Source organism: Panthera uncia (genome assembly GCF_023721935.1).
Source record: "Panthera uncia isolate 11264 chromosome C1 unlocalized genomic scaffold, Puncia_PCG_1.0 HiC_scaffold_4, whole genome shotgun sequence".
In the NCBI taxonomy this organism is placed as follows: Eukaryota; Metazoa; Chordata; class Mammalia; order Carnivora; family Felidae; genus Panthera; species Panthera uncia.
In genome coordinates this window covers 13,669,426-13,690,249 of record NW_026057585.1, presented here as the reverse complement: position 1 = coordinate 13,690,249, position 20,824 = coordinate 13,669,426, and the positions used below count along the sequence as shown (strand labels likewise).

Genomic DNA, 20,824 nt, shown 5'->3' with positions numbered 1-20,824 from the left:
TTAGAACACATTGTTAATATAAATTCAGTCTTGTTCTTAGAGTTGATTGTAGAATGTTTAATATTTCATAAAGTACCATTTTGCTGAGCTAAAACTCTTTAATGTAGCTGAATCTAACATTTGAAAGCAAAAATGTCTTGGTAGACATACAACTTTGATTTTGAATGTAAGGATACCAATATGCCTTACTTTTGAGTAGATATTCATTATCCTCCTAAAATTAATGGATTGAATATATATATGTATTGTTCAGTTTCTTGAGCTATGTCTTAAAATTATTGTTTGTAAAGATGTTTCTTCCACTTTAGGTGGGAGATAATCCAAAAGTTTTATATTTCTGTCTGCTTGTAGATACAAAACAGATGGGAAAGAAAAGGAGGCCGTCCTTGAAGAAGATGATGACCTCTGGGTTAGAATTCGACATCGGCATATTGCAGTTGTATTAGAGTATGTGAACCCATTTTAATTCTTATTCCATATTTTTTAGGCACTAAGTACCTAAAAGTACATTTTGTAATCTTAATATATTTCTGTAAAGAGTTAGACCTTAGAAATCTAAATAATTTTCTCAAATTTGACAGGGAAATTCCCAAACTAATGAAGGAAATTTCATCAACAAAGAAAGCAACAGAAGGAAAGGTAAGAATTTTATTTAACATTCAAACTAATGATGGTGGATTTTAAAGTGTGTTTAAAATGTGTATTTTAACTATTTAATTTTCCACTTTGGGAAATTTCTAACACACACTAAAGTAGAAGAAATGAACTCCCATGTACCCATTACCTAGTTTCAACAGTTGGCAACATTTCGTCTGTCTTGTTTCATTTGAGTTTATTTTTAAAAGGCCATTTGGGGCGCCTGGGTAGCTCAGTTGAGTGTTCAACTTCAGCTCATGTCATGATCTCCTGGTTTGTGGGTTCAAGCCCCTCATCGGGCTCTGTGCTGAATAGCTCAGAGCCTGGAGCCTGCTTCGGATTCTGTTTCTCCCTCTCTCTCTGCCCCTCCTGTGCTCACACACACACACACACACACACACACACACACAACACACTCTCTCTCTCTCTCTCTCTCTCCCTCTCTCTCTGTCTGTCTCAAAAATAAATAAAAAATATTTTAAAAAATTAAAAAGCCATTTAGTCAATTTCATAAATGCATTCTTGTTGGATTTTTTAATAATGAGGTGTGATTTACCCAAGTGCACAAATCTTAAGTGTATACTGAGTAACTTTTTACATATATATGTATATGTATACACACACACACACACACACATATATATATATATATATATATATGGAACCACCACCTAAATCAAAATAGAGAACATTTCCATCATTCCAAAAGAGTACACAATAATATCATCTGTGAATAAAGAAAATTTAGCCTGACCCTTTTCAATTTTATACATTTAAAATAGTTTTTTTAAGTTTGTTTATTTGTTTTGAGAGAGAGAGTGCACGTACACGCCCAAGTGGGGAAGGGTCAGGGAGAGAGAGAATCCTAACCAGGCTCCCTACTGTCAGCACAGAGCCTGATGCAGGGCTCAAATCCACAAAACCGTGAGATCATGACCTGAGCCAAAACCAAGAGCCAGACATTTAACCAGCTGAGCCATCCAGGTACCCTGACAATTTTGTCTTTAATTGAAATGTTTAGTCCATAAATATTTCATATAATTATTGATATAGTTGAGTTTATGTCTACCATCTTGTTTCTATTTGTTTTGTCCTTTTGTCTTTTTCTTTTCTGTCACCTTTATGTATTGTATTTTTTTTAATGATTCCATTTTATCTCCAATATAAATTTGTTTTATCTTTTAGTATCCTTTTTATAGTCATTATGCTAGGTATTACTAAATGTGTTATCACAGTCTACCTTAAAGTATACTTTTGCCATGTCCTGAAGAATTCAAGAGCCTTGTAAAAGTTTAACTACATTTTCCTCCTTCCTCTTTTGTGCCATTGTCGTCGTGTATTTTACTTTAACATGTGTTTATAAACTTAAGTTGTTATTATTTAAATTCTCAATAGACTTTTATATTGCCCTCATATTTATGAGATGTATTGTTACTTATTCCTTATAACTCTTCAGTTTTTCCAAGGGCCAGATGAATTCTCTCAATTTTTGTTTTATCTGAGGTTATCTTTGTTTTGTAAGCTTTTCAGCTACACTTTTGCTGCATTTAAAATGAAAGGTTAGGGGCGCCTGGGTGGCGCAGTCGGTTAAGCGTCCGACTTCAGCCAGGTCACGATCTCGCGGTCCGTGAGTTCGAGCCCCGCGTCAGGCTCTGGGCTGATGGCTCAGAACCTGGAGCCTGCTTCCGATTCTGTGTCTCCCTCTGTCTCTGCCCCTCCCCCGTTCATGCTCTGTCTCTCTCTGTCCCAAAAATAAATAAAAAACATTGAAAAAAAATTAATAAAAAAAAAAAATAAAATGAAAGGTTAGCAGTTTTCCTTTTAGCAATGTGAAGATTGTAAAACATCACCTTCTGGCTACCATATTTTATATTAAAGAAAGCAGCTGTCATGTTATCTTCCTGAAGATAAAGTGGCTTTTTAAAGATTTTCCCTTTATCTTTGATTTTTAACAATTTGGCCATCATATTTCTTACTATAATGTGTATAATGTATATAATATATATATATATAAAATATGTATCTTCCTTGGGTTTGTTGGGCTTCTTAAATCACTGATTAATAACTTTCATCATATTTGTAAAAATTCTTGGTCATTATTTCCTCATGTTTGTCCTAATCTTTCTCCTTTCCTTCTAGGACTCCATTCACTTGTGTTTTAGAGATTTTTTTTTTTTTTTTTTTTTTTTTTTACCATATTCCACATCTTTTACATTCTGTTCTTTCCCCCCCATATTTCCCTCTCTACTTTAAATTGAATATTTTCTGTTAACCTTTGAGTCTCCTATTTCTGTCTCTTTTGTGTCCAGTATACTGTTAAACCCATTCTATTATTTTTAAGTTGATTTGTAAAGTTTTCTCTCTATAGTATAAAATTCTATTCGTTTTGACAAATTCATATGATCATATAACTACAGTCAAGTTATAGAATAGTTCCACCACCTCCCCCAAATTCCCTTGTGCCTCTTTGTAGACAACCTCTGTATACAACTCTGATCTCCTGGCAACCACTAATCTGTTTTCTGTCTCTGTAGATTTGCCTTTTCTAGAATGTCATCTAAATGGAATAATACAGTATGACTTTTCTCATTTACGATAATGCACTTGACATTCATGTTGGCTGTAACAGTGGTTTTACCCTTTAATGCTTAGAAGTACTCCACTGTGTTTATCTATTCCCATCTTGCTGAACATTGAAATTTTTTTCAAGTTGTTGGCAATTATGAATAAAGCCACTATAAAACATTCAGGTTTTGTGTAAAAAGATGTTTTCATTCTCTTGGATAGACCATTAAGGGTGAGATTGCTGGGCCATACAGTAAATATATGTTTAACTTCATAAGAAAATTCCAAAATACTGTGGCTGTACTATTTTATAGTCCCTCCAGCATTGTAAAGGAATCACTATGTTTTTGATTTCTTTTTTTTTTTTTTTTTTTTTAATTTTTTTTTTCAACGTTTTTTATTTATTTTTGGGACAGAGAGAGACAGAGCATGAACGGGGGAGGGGCAGAGAGAGAGGGAGACACAGAATCGGAAACAGGCTCCAGGCTCCGAGCCATCAGCCCAGAGCCTGACACGGGGCTCGAACTCACGGACCGCGAGATCGTGACCTGGCTGAAGTCGGACGCTTAACCGACTGCGCCATCCAGGCGCCCCTGTTTTTGATTTCTAATATTGCATTTAGTTCCAAGACATCCATTGAATTTTTTAAATAAATTCTAATTTTTTATTGAAGTACTGTATCTTTTTATCCATTTAGTCCATCTTTTCCTCTGTTTTCTTTAACATAAATATGCTATTTTTGAATTCCTTGTCTGCTAACTCCAACATCTGGATTGTCCTGGGTCTACCTTTTTTTTTTTTTTAATACCAGTATAGTTAACGTACAGTGTTATATTAGTTTCAGGTATACAATATAGTGATTCAGCAATTCCATATATGATTCAGTGTTCATCATGATAAGTGTACTCTTAATCCCCTTCACCTGTTTCACCCATGCCTCCACCCATGTTCTCTCTGGTAACCATCAGTTTGTTCTCTGCAGTTAAGAGTCTGGTTTTTTTGGTTTGTGTCTTCTTTTCTTTGTTCTTTTGTTTTGTTTTTTAGATTCCACATGAGTGAAATCATATGATACTTGTCTTCCTCTGACTTATTTCACTAGCATTATACCCTCTAGATCCATCCATGTTGTTGCAAACGGCAAGATGTCATTCTTTGTTTACATCTGGTAGTATCCCATTGTGTATATATACCGCATCTTCTTTGTCCTGAGTCTACTTTTACTATTTTATCACTTCAATATTGATCACTTTTTTTGTCTTATATGTCCAGTAATATTTTCGTGTATGTTAGACATCACAGATTACATTGCAGAAGCTCTAGATGATGTTCTCCCTGCAAAGAGTATTGAGTTCTGTTCTGGCAGGGATTTAATTTGCTGATGAATAATCTTAATTTTGTTGCCACTTCATGTCAGGCACTGTTATGGTTAGCATATTTCCTTTAGTTCAGAGACATAGTCCTAGACTAGAACTTAATCTCTGGGGATATTCCCTTAACACTGTCTTCTTTGGATCAGAGAATGCCAGTATTTTCTTAGCACTAAGACCCCTCTGAAATCTCTGTTCAGCATTTAGGCACCCAGCCGTTGTTCTCTGGTAGGCCTTTTTTTTTTTTTTTTGAAGTTTTTTTTTCACGTTTTATTTATTTTTGAAAGACAGAGACAGAGCGCAAGCAGCGGAGGGGCAGAGAGAGGGGGAGACACAGAATCTGAAGCAGGCTCCAGGCTCTGAGCTGTCAGCACAGAGTCTCACGTGGGGCTCAAACCCACGAACCGTGAGATCATGACCTGAGCCAAAGTCGGATGCTTTTAGCCAACTGAGCCACCCAGGTGCCCCTCTGTGTTAGACCTTTAAAAGTTTTGCCCTTTACATGTGCAGGTTGGTGTTTGGCCAGGGATCCAAAGACAACCCTTCTTTGAGTTATATCTTTGAGTTATGTTGTGACTGCCTCTTTCCTAGCACCCTGCCCCCCAAACCCTGTCTCACCAGCCCCAAACTCTGACCTCTTTTTCCTCTGCCTGGAGAGACTAGTGCTTTTTAGTTGAATTCTATTTCCTTTCACCATGTTTTCTAAAGTGCTCAAGGGAAAAGCTAGGGTAAGTGCAGGGATCGCCTTCAGTGCTTTCTTCTGCTTACGTATCTTAGCTGTGAGCAGTTTTTCTTAGCCATTGCCTGAGAGTTGTCTTATTTACTTTGTCCAATTCTATTTTTGTTTATGGAGGTAGAGTAATTTTGAAATTAGCTACTTTATTGTGACTGAAACTGGAAGCCTCTTGAATTTTTTTAATTTGCCAAATACTTAGAAAATTAACAATAAAACTACAAGATTTAACAATTTTTATATAAAAAACCAGAATTATAAGTTTGCTTTAAAAATGTTTGATTTTTTTCTAGACATCACTTAGTGCTCTTGCGCAACTGATGAAAAAGATGCCCCATTTCCGTAAACAGATTACTAAGGTAAGCAGTATTGTATATGAGATACTTTATCATTTTTAGTTTATTAGTCGTCCAGTTCTATAGTCAGGTTTAGTAGTGGGTGTCATGGGATAGTTGGTGTTAGTTAACCTCTAAAATTTTAGTCTAGGTCTGGGAAATTTTCCAAATACTTAAGCTTCTCAGTAGTATTCTCTGTATATAATGTAGATTCATCCAAATCCAGCTTAAACTTTTTATATCTTTGTCTTGAACAGCCAGACAGAGAATTTTGTATTTATCAACTTAATAAGAAAATTTAATATTGGATTGACCATTGGTTGTTACTCTACTTGGTTCCTTAATAGTTATGTGTTAGTAGTTAAGAGCAGTTAAGCCACGTTGGTAGGTAAACTTTTGTTGGTGGTGGTGGTGGTGTATCATTCTTTCTTATGAGTCATTATCAGAATAATTTTAACTCATTTTTTATCATATGGCACCCTAATCAAGAACCAATAATATAAATTCAAACTTTAAGGACTTAGCTGATTTTCTTTCTCTGCTTCTTTTTCATTACTCTTAAACCCAACACATACTCAACCCTTCTGTTTTTTGCTGTCTGTTGATTGTCTCCTGTGGACCATGTTAATTGTCACTTTTTTCTTTTTCTTGAGCTATTTTCCTTGCTTTACATGGTACCTACTTTCTGCCTAAGCCCATAATTTCCTTCAGGCCCATCTTACAAGTTTAGTATTATCAGTTGCTTAAAAAGAAATTAAAATGATTTAAATGATTGATTTGTTTTTCAGCAAGTTGTCCATCTTAACTTAGCAGAAGATTGCATGAATAAATTCAAGCCTAATATAGAAAAGCTCTGCAAAAGTGAACAGGTATGTGCAGAGTGAGAAATACGTATGTCCTAATACATTTCCGGAATGGACTTTGTAAGGTGTGCTAAACCACAAAATCTCTCTTAGAAGGGGACTCAACTAGGCAGTATTTAAATACATCACTATTCACCAACATTATCATGTAGCTATAAGTATCATAGTAAGCAGTTCCTCCTAATCTGTGATTATGTGTTTTTGGTTAAATGGAATAATTTAAGTATTTAGAACATTGTTTCAGAGTAGCACTGTTGGCAGGCCTTTCTCAGTAGGTACAACATTTAATGCAGCATCCTGCAGAGTACTGCATTGGCACATTTAACTTGTTTTAGAGGCCCCTCTTTAACGCCAAACTATTTAGTGCAAAGAGAAATAGAATGCAAGCCATATGTGATTTTAATTTTTTTAATGTTTATTAAAAAACATTAAAAGAGAGAGAGAGAGACAGTGAGACAGGGAGAGAGGGAATCCCAAGCAGACTCTGCATCATCAGCACAGTGCCTGATGTAGGGCTCAAACCCACAAACCGTGAGATCATGACCTGAGCCAAAACCAAGAGTCAGATGCTTAACCAACTGAGCCATCCAGATACCCCATGTAATTTTAAATACTATAGTACAGTTGACTCTTGAACAAGGATCAGGGGCGCTGACTGCCCACACAGTAAAAAATCCATGTAAAATTTTTGATTCCCCCAAAACTTAACTACTAATAACATCTGTTGGCCAGAAGCCTTACTGATAACATAAGCAGTTGATTAATACATATTTTGTATGTTATACATATTATATACTGTATTCTTATGATATTGTAAGCTAGAGAAAATGAAATGTTTCTAAGAAAATCATAAAAGAAAATACATTTAAAGTACTGTGCTGGGGTGCTTGGGTGCCTCAGTTGAGTGTCCAACTCTTGATTTCGGCTCAGGTTGTGGTCTCTCTACCCCTCCCCCACTCATGTGCCTGCACATTCACACATACATTCTCCCTCTAAATTGATTAATTAATTAATTAAAATGAAATAAAACAAAAGTGCTGTGCTAAACTGGTGCAGCCACTCTGGAAAACAGTATGGAGGTTCCTCAAAAAGTTAAAAATAGGACTACCCCACGATCTAGCAATTGCACTACTAGGTATTTACCCACAGTATACAAAAATACTGATTCGAAGGGCCAAATGCGCCCCAGTATTTATAGCATGTTCAACAATAGCCAAATTATGGAAAGAGCCCAAGTGTCTATCGACTGAGGAATGGATAAAGAAGTGTGTGTGTGTGTGTGTGTGTGTGTGTGTGTGTGTGTGTGTATACAGGAATATTACCCAGCCATAAAAAAAAGAATGAAATCTTGCCATTTGTAACAATGTGGATGGAGCGAGGGACTATTAAGCTAAACAAAATAAGTCCAAGAAAGACAAATACCATATGATTTCATTCATATGTGGAATTTAAGAAACAAAGCAAATGAACATTGATGGGGAAGGGAAATAGAGAGAGGCAAACCAAGAAACTTAGAGAACAAACTGATAGTTAACTGGAGGCGAGGGGAAGGGAGTGGGTGGATGGGCTAGATGGGTCATGGGTATTAAGGAGGGTACTTGTTATGATGAACACTGGGTATTGTATTTAAGTGATGATGAATCACATAATTCTACACCTGAAACTAATACACTGTATGTTAAATAACTGGAATTTAAATAAAAACTAAAAAAAAATAAAAATAAAGTCCTGTGCTATATTTATTGAAAAAATCCAGGGTGCCTGAGTGGCTCAGTCAGTTAAGCATCTAACTCTTGATTTTGGCTCAGGTCATGATCTTAGGGTTTGTGGGTTCAAGCCCTGTGTCAGGCTTTGTCAGCACAGAACCTGCTTGGAATTCTCTCTCCCTCCTTCTCTGCTCTTCCCCCACTCATGCTTGCTCACTCTCTCTGTCTCTCTCTCTAAATATAAATAAACTTAAAAAAAAAAAAGGAAAAGGAAAAATCCATGTATAAGTGGACCCACACACTTCAAACCTGTGTTGTTCAAGGGTCAGCTGTAATCATATTAAAACGTAAAAAGAAACACATATAGTTAATTTTAGTAATATACTTGACCTAACATAATAAATTCAAAATGTTATTTCAACATGTAATCAATATAAAATTATTAGTGAAATATTTTACATTCCTTTTTAAAAACTGAGTCTTCAGAATCTGGTGTTTTCACTTGTAAGCACATCTTAATTTAGTCTAGCCACATTTCAAATGCTCATTGACCACATGTGGCTCAAGGCTACCATATTAGCATAGGTTTAGATTAATGATTTTCTTTGAATTATTTTTTGACTTTTTATATTTTAGACAGTCAGTAGTTTACAAGTGATGCCTACTTTTTTGTGAAGTATCATCAGTGTTACATTAAAATTTGGCATAATTTAAGGTATTTTTAAAAAGATGTTATTTTTAAGTAATCTTTACATCCAACATGGGACTTGAACTTACAACCTCGAGATCAAGTGTCTCACACTCTACTGACTGAGCCAGCCAGGCACCCTTGGGTTTAAGATGTTTTTAATTAAAAAAAATGAATTTGGATTATAGGCCGCTGACTATATTTAATTTTCATCAAGGACCTGGCACTTGGAACTGATGCAGAAGGACAGAAAGTGAAAGATTCTATGCGAGTACTTCTTCCAGTTCTACTCAACAAAAATCATGATAATTATGATAAAATAAGAGCGATTCTACTTTACATCTTCAGTATTAATGGTAATTGAGACTTTATTTCACGAATATATTGAAATACTCAGCTCTAAAATCACTTTATAATTAAGTACTTTACTATTCATCATAAGAGAGTCTTAGAAAATTCAAAGATAGTAGCTGAAGTTGGTTAAGATAAACACAAAGAAAAATAGGAAATTGGGAGAACACCAAAGGGGGTATGTAATTAAACATTTGTTTTTTATTTAAAAAGCTTTATTAATGGGTACTACCTGGAACCTAGAGATGATTGTGGTGGCAATTATGTGACTGTTCACTCATATATTTTTATCTAAGGAACTACAGAAGAAAATTTGGACAGGTTGATCCAGAATGTAAAGATAGAAAATGAGAGTGACATGATCCGTAACTGGAGTTACCTTGGTGTTCCCATTGTCCCCCCAGTAAGAAATCTTACATTTGGTATATATTCATATACATGCATGTGTGTGTTTACATTAAATATGTTTCCTCATATGGGAAATCCATGTGGATAGCTTAATTTCACTCGATAGATTTGGTAAGTAGAAAAATTTTAATTTCATTTTCTGTATATGAGTAATTTGTACAAGTACATTTTCTAGTGAATTTGTATCTTTTGTTTTCTGTTGTAATTTGCTCTTATACTTTTCTGTATGATTCATTTATAGCAAATTTTGAAAGAATTCTGTTTAGAATCCCAGTCTTTACCATCAAGTTTTATAGCACTTTTGAGTAAATATAATTTCTGACACTATTACAAATTGTATCATTGGAGCACAAAATACTGTGAAATTTTGTGACCACTCCTATTCAGATTTTTTTTGAGTAAGCATTTTCCACTCTTAGTTCTAAGTCAAATACACATAGTATTTGGTGTAAATTACGTATGTTTTTAAGAAAATGTAATAAGTGAATATTATTAAATAAAATTACTGGTTTTTAATTTTTTCCTCTATTTGTATTAGTCTCAACAAGGCAAACCATTAAGAAAGGATAGGTCTACAGAAGAAACTTTTCAACTCTCCCGATGGACACCTTTTATCAAAGATATTTTGGAGGTATAATTCATTAAATTTTACTTATACGCTAAGCGCCTTTCTGTAGAGTATTCTTTACTCTTTGTATATTTGTCAGTCTGAGCATATCTATGGGTCAGGAATTTTCTGCACTACTGGGAGAGTTCACAAAAGAAGGCTGTATCTGGGGTCAGGGGGAGAAAGGAAACTTGAAGATTCTTTCTGTGAAGATATCAAACAAACTTACACACTAATGGCCTCAAGATAAAAATAAGTACACATACTGCCTTATGAATAAAACTATTGTTTTAATAACTCTATGTAGCATAAATATAAATAATTTATTTGAATGAAAGTTCAACAAAATAACATTTGTATGTTACCACTGTTAGAAAGTGTTAGACCCCAGGGGTACCTAGCTGGCTCAGTCAGTTAAGCATCCGACTTCAGCTCAGGTCATGATCTCACTGCTCATGAGTTCAAGCGCCGCGTTGGGCTCTGTGCCGACAGCTCAGAGCCTGGAGCCTGCTTCGGATTCCGTGTCTCCCTCTCTCTCTGCCCCTCTCGTGCTCACACTCTGTCTCTTTCTCTCAAAAATAAACATTAAAAAAAAGTTACACTCTAGTATTCTTGGAAATGTATTTGTGATATTAAACTGTAAATTGTAGTTTGCTGTTATATCCAACAGATGGTTTATGCCTTTAATACTGTTTCCTTTTAGAAATTAATATTCATTTATAGGAAATTAGAAAATGAACTAATAAAAATTGTATTATGAACAATAAAATCATGGCATTGATTCTTCAGTTATAATCATATAGTTCTATTTATTCCAATTTTCCTTTGACTTAAACCCCAATTTCTATTTTGCTTTGGGAACTAAATGTTTATAATTTATTACTATGATTTTCCTGTTTTGCTTGGCTAATTTTATGTCATTCATACATGTTTAACATAGATGAAAAGTTTAAAGAATTTAGACTTTGTTATATAGCATACGATTTTTTTCCCTATCCATAACAAGGATGTAGAATTAAGTAGTCTTTCTTGGCTAGTACTTTAAAAAGTATATATCTTAATGTTTGAGAGCAAGAGAGCATGAGCAGGGGAGGGACAGAGAAAGAGAATCCCAAGTAGGCTCGGCGCTGCCAGCAGAGAGCCTGACAAAGGGCTTGATTTCTTGAACCTTGAGTTCATGACCTGAGCCAAAATCAAGAGTCGGACACTTAACTGACTGAGCCACCCAGGTGGCCCTTGGCTAGTACTTTTAAAATGAGAATTGACTATCCTGAACCCTGTAACAAGAATTTGCATGTTAATTAAACAATAGTCTATTTTTGGCTCAGTGACATTCTAAGGCCTTCAAGATTTCTCCTGAAACTTGGTTTCTTTGCTTCTTACAATCTTTTTATTTATGTATTTATTTATTTAGTTACTTTACTTACTTACTTACATGCAAGTTAGGCTTCTTACAATCTTAATGAAATATTCTTGGACTACTCAGTACCTTGTGTTCATTCCTTGTGCCCACCTACTGATACCTATTATACTACCATGCTGTAAAGCAGTGGTCTCCAAACTGTTTTAATCATGTACACTTAACCATAAAAATTATGAACATGAGTTATAGCATATGAACTATCTGTGAACTATGCATTACTGTACTGATAAAGCATAATGTATGTATATAGTATACCCATACATATAAGTATATTATAAAATGTAACCCTTAAAAAATTTTTTTTAAACATAAAGGAAAACTTCTCTCATCCCCTTGGATTGTCTTGATTACCCCTAGGTCAGGAGCGCACATTTTATTTTAGAGCCATTGCAATGAAGGGCAAAACCTGGACTCTCCAGTAGCCTAAGAGGTATGTCAGGACTAGGATGGTATTTAGAAACCTGTAGTGCTCTAGAGATAAAGGTTTTGATAAAGTCTCTGTAATCCTTACACCAGTAGACCCTCCAAATGAAACTTAGACATTCAGTAAATATTAATTTAGTAAGTAAATAAAGGATTGCACTAATTTTTGAAGCAAGTAAGGTTTGTAAGTTTCAGAGAGAGGGTTAACCTTATTTTATTAAATATTTATATATCTTGAGGTTCCTTAATTGTTAACACAAATTTTGAGTTTTATGTAAAACATACAAATAAAAAATCCTGGAGGGGGCACCTGGGTGGCTTAGTCGGTTGAGTGTCCCACTTCGGCCCAGGTCATGATCTCATGGTTCATGGGTTCAGGCCCCGCGTTGGGCTCTGTGCTGATAGCTCAGAGCCTGGAGCCTGCTTTGGATTCTGTGTCTCCCTCTCTGTCCCTCCCTGGCTCGTGTTCTGTCTCTGTGTCTCTCAAAAATAAATATTAAAAAAATCCTGGAATTTACATTTTTTTGATGGTGTTAATTTTTTTCTTCCCTAGGATGCCATCGATAATAGATTAGATTCAAAAGAATGGCCATATTGTTCCCAGTGTCCAGCAGTATGGAATGGCTCAGGGGCTGTAAGGTAAAAGCTATAGAAGTATGATATTATAGACTAATAATTGAAAGTACTCTTACGTTGAGAAGTACTCTTATTTTGAAAATTCTCCTGGAAGAATAGTTACCTAGAAGACAGTTTTTCTTTAACTGTGACCTGTTTTAAATGAGTCTAGGTAAGCAATATGAAAACATACCATACTGTAGAACAAATGAATGTCATGATCTTATGTAATGCAGGGGTGTCAACTCCCAGACCCTACTTTGCACAATACCTAAGGCTTTGTCTCCTTTGTTCGTTAAACTGGTAAACATCCTTGTTTGCCAAGATTAAGCTGACATTCTACAAGGCAGACCAAGCCTCACCTCAGTTTACCAGCCTAGTTTTTAGCTTCCTTTTTACTGCTGGCCTTTGGGAGATTTCTCTTACTTGTTTACTTTCAGCTGTGCTTTTAAAAAGAGTTTCACTCTTATTTAACCAAAGCTTCTAGATGCTTTCTAGAGTGAGATTTTTAGGATCTAGGGATTTTAATTACTATTTGTTTAATCTATAGAATGTAAAACACTAGCACAGCATCTTATACATATATGTGAAACAAATTAAATATAATCCCTCAAAACTGCTATTCAGAAGTTTAAAAATTGTTAGAATCACATAATTGTTTTGAGCAGCATGATCCCATTTTTCTTCCTTTTTTTTTTTTTTTTTTTTTTGCTTCCTTACTCTAATTCTCTTACTTTGGAAACAGTTTTTAAACCAAAATTGCACTTTTAGTATCTCCTTGATGTATCTTTTATGGGAATCATGAGTGTATCTTAATTCCTGTTTCATCTTTCAAAACCAGTTACTGATTCTTACTTTTTTTCCTGTTGTTGACTCCTTCGTCATTCCTTAAGATGTCAGATGGAAATGATGTAAACAAGAACATTATTAAAAGTTTACTATGGGATCCTACATTGCAGGATCTTAGAGGTCCTCTAGAACATGGTCTCCAAAGTGGGTGACAAGATGATTTGAGGGTATTTATTTTTATAAAAGAGGGAGAAATTAAAGCTTTATTAATATGCACCAATACACATATAATTTAAAAAAATTTTTTTTAATGTTTATTTATTTCTGAGAGAGAGACAGAGCATGAGTGCGGGAGAGCCAGAGAGAGAGGGAGACACAGAACTGGAAGCAGGCTCCAGGCTCTGAGCTGTCAGCACAGAGCCTCAAACCCACAAACCATGAGATCATGACCTGAGCCGAAGTCGGACACTTAACCAACTGAGCCACCCAGGCGCCCCTAGATGTACAAAAATTTTATTTTGAAATATTTACTTTTGAAGTAAAAGCTCAAAATTTTTACTAGTGAAGTGTGGGAACATGATTCCTGTGAATAGCAGTGCTATCCAGTAGAACTTTTCTTGCAGTAATGGAAATGTCACATATCTGTCCTCTATAGTATGATAGTCACTAGCCACATATGGCTGTTGAGCACATGATATGTGGCTAGTATGACTGAATTTTTAATTTTATTTAATTTTAATTAAATTTAAGTAGCTTTGGGGCACCTGGGTGGTTCAGTCGGTTGAGCGTCTGACTCTTGGTTTTGGCTCAGGTCATGATCTCATGGTTCATGGGTTCGAGCCCTGAATCAGGCTCTGTGCTGATAGTGCAGAGCCTGCTTGGTATTCTCTCTCTTTGCCCCTGTCCCACTCACGCTTGCTCACTCTCTCTCTTTCTCCCTCTCTCTCCCTCTCTCAAAATAAATAAATAAACTTTAAAAAAATTTTAATAGCCTCATGGAGCTAGTGGCTCCTGTATTGGACAGTGCAGATCTAGAGCAATCTGGGGGAGGAAGTGACATATAAATAATAGCTATTATTTATTGAGTGTTTCCTTGGTACCAGATTGCATACTTTGTGTATCCTGTACATTTTTTCATTTAATCCGGAAACAACCCTTGAAGTTTAGAAAGAAGTTCCGTAACTTGGTGAAAAGTGCAACTGAATTAGAAAGCAACAGAATCAGAATTGTAACCCAGGTCTAACTCCTTTTATCTTTTTTTTTTTTTTAAAACAACTTTATTGAGGTGTAATTGACTTAGAAACACTGTATATATTCAAGATCTACAGTTTGGTATTTTGATACATGTATATTGTAAATGATCACCACAAGCTAATTAATGTATCTATTACCTTTACAAAGTTATCATTTTCTTTCGCATGTGTGTGGGGGGGGGTGAGAAGGCTTAATTTAATAATTTAAGATCTAACCTTTTAGCAAATTTTCAATATACAATATAATTTTTGTTAACTATAGTCACTAGGCAGTACATTAGGTCTCCAGAATTAATTCATCTTGCATAACTGAAACTTTGTGTCCTTTGATCAACACTACCTCATTTCCCTTTCCCGCCCCCAACTCCTGGCAGCCAGTAATCTATTCTCTGCTTCTGTGAATTTGTTTCATATTCCACAGAGAAGTGAGATCATGCAGTGTTTGTCTTTGAGTCCAATGTAATTTCACTTAGCGTAATGCCCTGCAGGTTCATCCATGTTGCCATTAGCAGAATTTCCTTTTTTTTTTTTTTTTAAGGCTGAATAACATTCCACTGGATATATACACTACATTTTCTTTATCCATTTCTCTACCAGCAGACATTTAAGTGTTTTCCGTATCGTCGCTATTGTGAATAATGCTGCAGGTAACACAAAAGTACAGATATATCTTCAATATCTCCTGCCATCATACTTCAGTGAGTTCCAGCATGGAATGTCCCAGTACCACATCAACTGCAAATCCATACCTGTGCCTCCCTCCCTATACCTATAAATACAGCTGACACTCTCATTTATTTCACATGAAGAAATAATATACCTGAGAAGTCTGTGACTTTGTGAAGTTAAAAAAAATGGGGAAAGTGGCACTGAAGCAAGAGGGTTTTAAAGACTCCAGAAAGTCATAGACTTTTCAGGTATATAGAGTTTTATCTTATTTTTATTTTATATTTTATTTTTTATGAGAGCCCTCAGAGACCACTCTTTTTAAAAAAATTTTTTTTAATTTTTTTTTTTTTTTAATCTATTTTTGAAAGAGAGACAGAGAGAGAGAGAGTACAAGCAGGGGAGGGGCAGAGAGAGATGGAGACACAGAATCTGAAGCAGGCTCCAAGCTCTGAGCTGTCAGCACAGAGCCCATTGCAGGGCTTGAATGCACAAACTGCAAGATCATGACCTGAGCTGAAGTCAGGTGCTTAACTGACTGAGCCATCCGGGCATCCCCCCACTTTTTTTTTTTTTAAGTTTATTTATTTTGAGAGAGAGAGTGAGCAGGGGAGGGGTAGAGAGAGGGAGAGAGAATTCCAAGAGTTGCACCGTCTTCCAGCTGAGCCAGCCAGGCACCCCTGATCAAAATTAAACTTGAAGTGACGCTGTCCTATCTAATTCTTGATCCTCCAGTCATACCATAGTTAAGTCATTGCCATAAAATCAGTGTAGTTGGTGCCAAATTTGAGTTTGCTTGAATTAGCCTTTTTAAGAAATCTACAAGCACTATGGTTTTGGAAATGTTTCTAACATGTTTGTGTTTATTTTTTAGTGCTCGCCAGAAGCCCAGAGCTAATTATTTAGAGGACAGGAAAAATGGCTCAAAACTGATTGTTTTTGTAATTGGAGGAATTACATACTCTGAAATGCGTTGTGCTTATGAAGTTTCTCAGGCACATAAATCCTGTGAAGTTATTATTGGTAAGTCTTTTTTTTCCACTTTTCAATTTTATTTTAAACAAACTCTAAATGCAAGAATATATATGTAAAACTTCATGTTGTATTTTATATGTAAGACTAAATTGTTCAGTGCAAAAAGGTATTAATCATAGTGTGTTTTATGTGATGTACTAGTTTTTCCTGGTTGACCTTTTTGATAATTTGATTTTTAAATACTCTGATTTTGAAGGAATAAGCTTGAAGATACTATATGACTTAAATATTAAGTATCTTTTAAAATATTATGTTCTGCTCTTATGAAGTAAATTTTGAGACATAAATACATTTTTATTACAGAAATATTTTGAATGTTTTTGTGGATGTGACATTGGCAAGTCTTGTGTGGAATTTAGTTTTAAGAATTTTATCAAAGCCACTGATATATAACCTCTCCTCGTCTATGGAATGCAACATTTGTACACCAGGTCTAAATCTAGAGCACTGCTTAATGATCCTGTGGTTGAACAGTGACTATTGTGTTCTGCCACAGGGATAGAATAACTTCCAGTTTTGCTGTTCAGCATATCAATATATAGCACAAAGAAGACAGAGCCCTAGGAGTGAATTATTAAGCCTACTGTTCAATGAAGAGGAAGGACTTGAAATATTGTGGTATAGGCAGATTTCAGGAACGTGTCCTATAGAAATTTTGCTAAATTGCTCCAAGCTATGGCACTTTGCAAATTTGAGGGACAGGGCAATATAATTAACCAAGAAGAATCTATTTAAGTGCTGGCCTCTGAAAATTTATCTTTTCTCCTACCAGGTTCTACGCATATTTTAACACCCAGAAAGCTTTTGGATGATATAAAGATGCTGAATAAACCCAAGGATAAAGTCTCCTTAATTAAGGATGAATAGGGATTTTTTTTTTTTTTTGGAGATTCTTATTAATATGTTCAACTAAAATAGATCAAGACAAGGTTGCTACCATGTAATTTAACACTGTAAATATTTTATGGAATAATGATTTTTCAAACATACTTCTTAAGGGACTTTATGATTACATCTTTGGATTTGCCATGTTTAATAATTTAAATAGTGTTGCTTTGTAGATGATGAGAAGAAATGTTAAAATGCTTTCTAAAAGGAAATTTTTCACCTTTGGGACTGAATATATTAGAATTGTGGGTAATTTTTCACAACTACCTATGTACATATTAATTACTTACCAGATGCTTATCTGTCTTATACTGAAATATAGTTTTTTGGGAAAGAATTATTTTAAGTGAAAAGGTAGTAAAAGTAAAAACTTTGTGTGTATGATAGAATGATTTTCTATAAGTGCAGGTTTTTTTTCCATTTGAAATTCATAATTTCTTTTATGTGTAAAATAGTATTGTCATTAATAGAAATAATTTCACAGTGTATACTGTCTTCCCAGATACTTCTAAAGAACACAATTTTATGTAATTTCAGAGTCATGTATGTTTAAATTAGAAAGCCAAAATTAATTGTGAATATTCTAAGAGAAAATAAATGTATAGTTACAAAAATTATCTTTTTGGGGGCAGGGGAGGAAAGGGAAGTTGGGAACTTAAAAATTCTAAATCAGAGAGTTACGAAAAAAAAAAAAGAATGCACCATAATCTTCCCATCAAGATAGCCCGGGTTGGTATTCTGTAAAAACAATGTAATATTTGTATAGGTTGGATAATATAAGGATGTGTTTGCACAGGTATTACACAAAAGGAATGTCTTCATTTCAAATATCTCTTTTAACCTGTCCTCCTAGTGTTGTCACATTATGGACCATAATTTTATATATTACTCATCTTCAGAGTTTTGCTTATATATAATGCTGCATTATTTGGGTACATAACCTTCGCAAACACTCAAATTTTTATAATATAAATTTCTAGCAATGGCATAGCTGGTCAAAGTATTTGTGCGTTTAAAATCTAGCTGACCCTGGGGCGCCTGGGTGGCTCAGTCGGTTAGGCAGCCAACTTCGGCTCAGGTCATGATCTCGCGGTTCATGAGTTCGAGCTCCGCTTCGGGCTCTGTGCTGACAGCTCAGAGCCTGGAGCCTATTTCAGATTCTGTGTCTCCCTCTCTCTGACCCTCCCCTGTTCATGCTCTGTCTCTCTCTGTCTCATAAATAAATAAAACGTTAAAAAATAAATAAATAAATAAATAAATAAATAAAATCTAGCTGACCCTTGAACAACATGGGTTTATGGACACTGACCCCCACCCTCCCCAACCACACAATTGAAAATCTGCATTTACTCCTCAAAAACTTAACTACTAATAGCATACTGTTGACCAGAAGCCTTAGCAATAACGTAAACAGTCAATTAACACACATTTTGTGTTATATGTATTATATACTGTATTCTTACAATAAAGTAAATGAGAGAAAAAATGTTAAGAAAATCATGAGAAACAGGGAGCCTGAGTGGCTCAAGTTGGTTAAGTGTCCAACTCTTGATTTTGGCTTAGGGTTCAAGCCCTGCATTGGGCTCTGTGCTGACAGCACACAGAGCCTGCTTGGCATTCTATTGTCTCTCCCTCTTTCTCTGCCCCTCCCCTGCCTCTGCGTTCTCTCCCTTTCTCTGAATGAATGAATGAATGAATGAATGAATGAAAGAAAGAAAATCATGAGAAAATAACTTACAATACTGTACTGTATTTTTATCTAAAAAAATCTATGTTGTTCAAGGGTCAACTGTGCTGATAGGTATGACCGTTATGTAGTAAATCCATCACTTTTCCTTTATGGCTTTGGTATCATATGTTGTACTTAGAAATACTTCTTACGCTCAATATTATAAAGTCATTCACTGTTTCTTCTGGAACATTTCAATAAGCTCATTTTATTTTTACAGATAATTCATCCATCTGGAATTGACTTTAGTGTGAGAATATATGCTAGGTACAGTCTCTTAGCACTTGACATTATGTCCCATGCCTCCCCATCTCATACCAAAGGGGATGAAAGGCCAAAAATGAAGTTTTGTAGACTCCAAGGTAAGTAGGGTTCGTTCTGAACAGGTTAGGTTCTGCCAGAGATTTGCATTTGGTCAAGATTTGGAAGGTAGAGACCATCTACCACGGCTGTGCTAGTGGATAAGCAAGCTCCTGCCACCTGAAGTTTGTAGCAACCAGACTCCATGTTTTAGTGTCTGTCACCTGCTGCATGGGCACGAGGCAATGCTGGTGGCAGTAGCAGCACTGAATTTATATTATCTGGATCACAGAAGGTGATATAACCTTGAGTCTAAAAGCATGTTGGCTGGGGCATCTGGGTGGCTCAGTCAGTTAAGTGTCCGACCCTTGATTTCAGCTCAGGTCATGATCTCACAGTTTGTGAAGTTGGGCTCTGTGCTGACAGCTCAGAACCTGCTTGAAATTCTCTCTCTCTCTCTCTCTCTCTCTCTCTCTCTCTCTCTCTCAAAATAAAAATTTTTTTAAAAATTTAAATTAAAACATGTCGGCCCCCACTTTCTGCCCCTGCAGCTTTTTCTCTTGATTTTTAAGGACCTATATTCAGTCCCATTCTTTGAAATACCTAGCAGAGTTTCTGTTCCTACAGTGAACCCTGACTGATAAATTATTTAATAGAGATCCAGCTTTCTTCTTAAATACCCAGATATTGTACAGATTTTATTGGGCAATTTCTCCTTCCCCAACTAGTCTGAAATACTCCCTTTATCATAGACTTTATTTGCATTTTGGTCTGTTTCTGAATTCTGTTTTATTGACCATTAGTTTGTATTTTTCCCTATTTTAATTCATGCTGTATTTTAATGTGTGATAGATATAATCTCTACCTAAATCACTGTTACTTTTCAGAAATTTTCTGGCTATTACATTTTTCTAAATGAACTTTAGTATCATTTTGTTAATACCACAAGTTATTTTGGTATTTTTATTAGGATTGCAGTAAATTTGTAGGTTAATTTAGGAAAAATTGACACCCCTATAATATTGAAATTTGAAATTTAGGAATATATAATGTCTTTTTATTTACCTAAGTCTTTATAACCTTCAGAACCTTTATTTTCCTCATATAGGTACTGTATATTTCCATAATATCTTTCTTTTGTGATTCCATGTGAACTGGATCTTTTATGTTATTTTCAAACATTTTTTATATAAGAAAGCTATTGTTTTGATATATTAATTTCATAACTTGCTGTTTTACTAAGTAACAATATGCAAGTGCTTACTTAGAGCATTATATGTGCCAAGCAGAAGTGCTTATATTACCTCATTTAATCTTCTCATTTAATCCTATGAAGATAGGGACTATTATTATCATCTCCATTTTAAAGCTGAGGAAACTAGGGCACATAAAGGTTATGTAATTTAACCTCGATGTTTATGTGGAGAGGAAAGGCTTGACATTA

At 35.1% G+C, this 20,824-nt stretch overlaps 1 protein-coding gene across 1 annotated transcript in view; it reads left to right on the top strand.

The window, feature by feature from the left end:
* STXBP3 (syntaxin binding protein 3) overlaps positions 1 to 19,851 on the top strand; it is a 57,073-nt gene extending 37,222 nt beyond the window's left edge. The window contains exons 10-19 of the mRNA XM_049616670.1: positions 352 to 447; positions 582 to 639; positions 5,595 to 5,660; positions 6,425 to 6,505; positions 9,111 to 9,249; positions 9,541 to 9,647; positions 10,191 to 10,283; positions 12,659 to 12,744; positions 16,303 to 16,451; positions 17,236 to 19,851. Of these exons, the coding sequence (XP_049472627.1) occupies positions 352 to 447; positions 582 to 639; positions 5,595 to 5,660; positions 6,425 to 6,505; positions 9,111 to 9,249; positions 9,541 to 9,647; positions 10,191 to 10,283; positions 12,659 to 12,744; positions 16,303 to 16,451; positions 17,236 to 17,330 (970 nt within the window). The 3' untranslated portion in view covers positions 17,331 to 19,851. The remainder of the gene's footprint in view (positions 1 to 351; positions 448 to 581; positions 640 to 5,594; positions 5,661 to 6,424; positions 6,506 to 9,110; positions 9,250 to 9,540; positions 9,648 to 10,190; positions 10,284 to 12,658; positions 12,745 to 16,302; positions 16,452 to 17,235) is intronic.
* Positions 19,852 to 20,824: the final 973 nt, after the last annotated feature.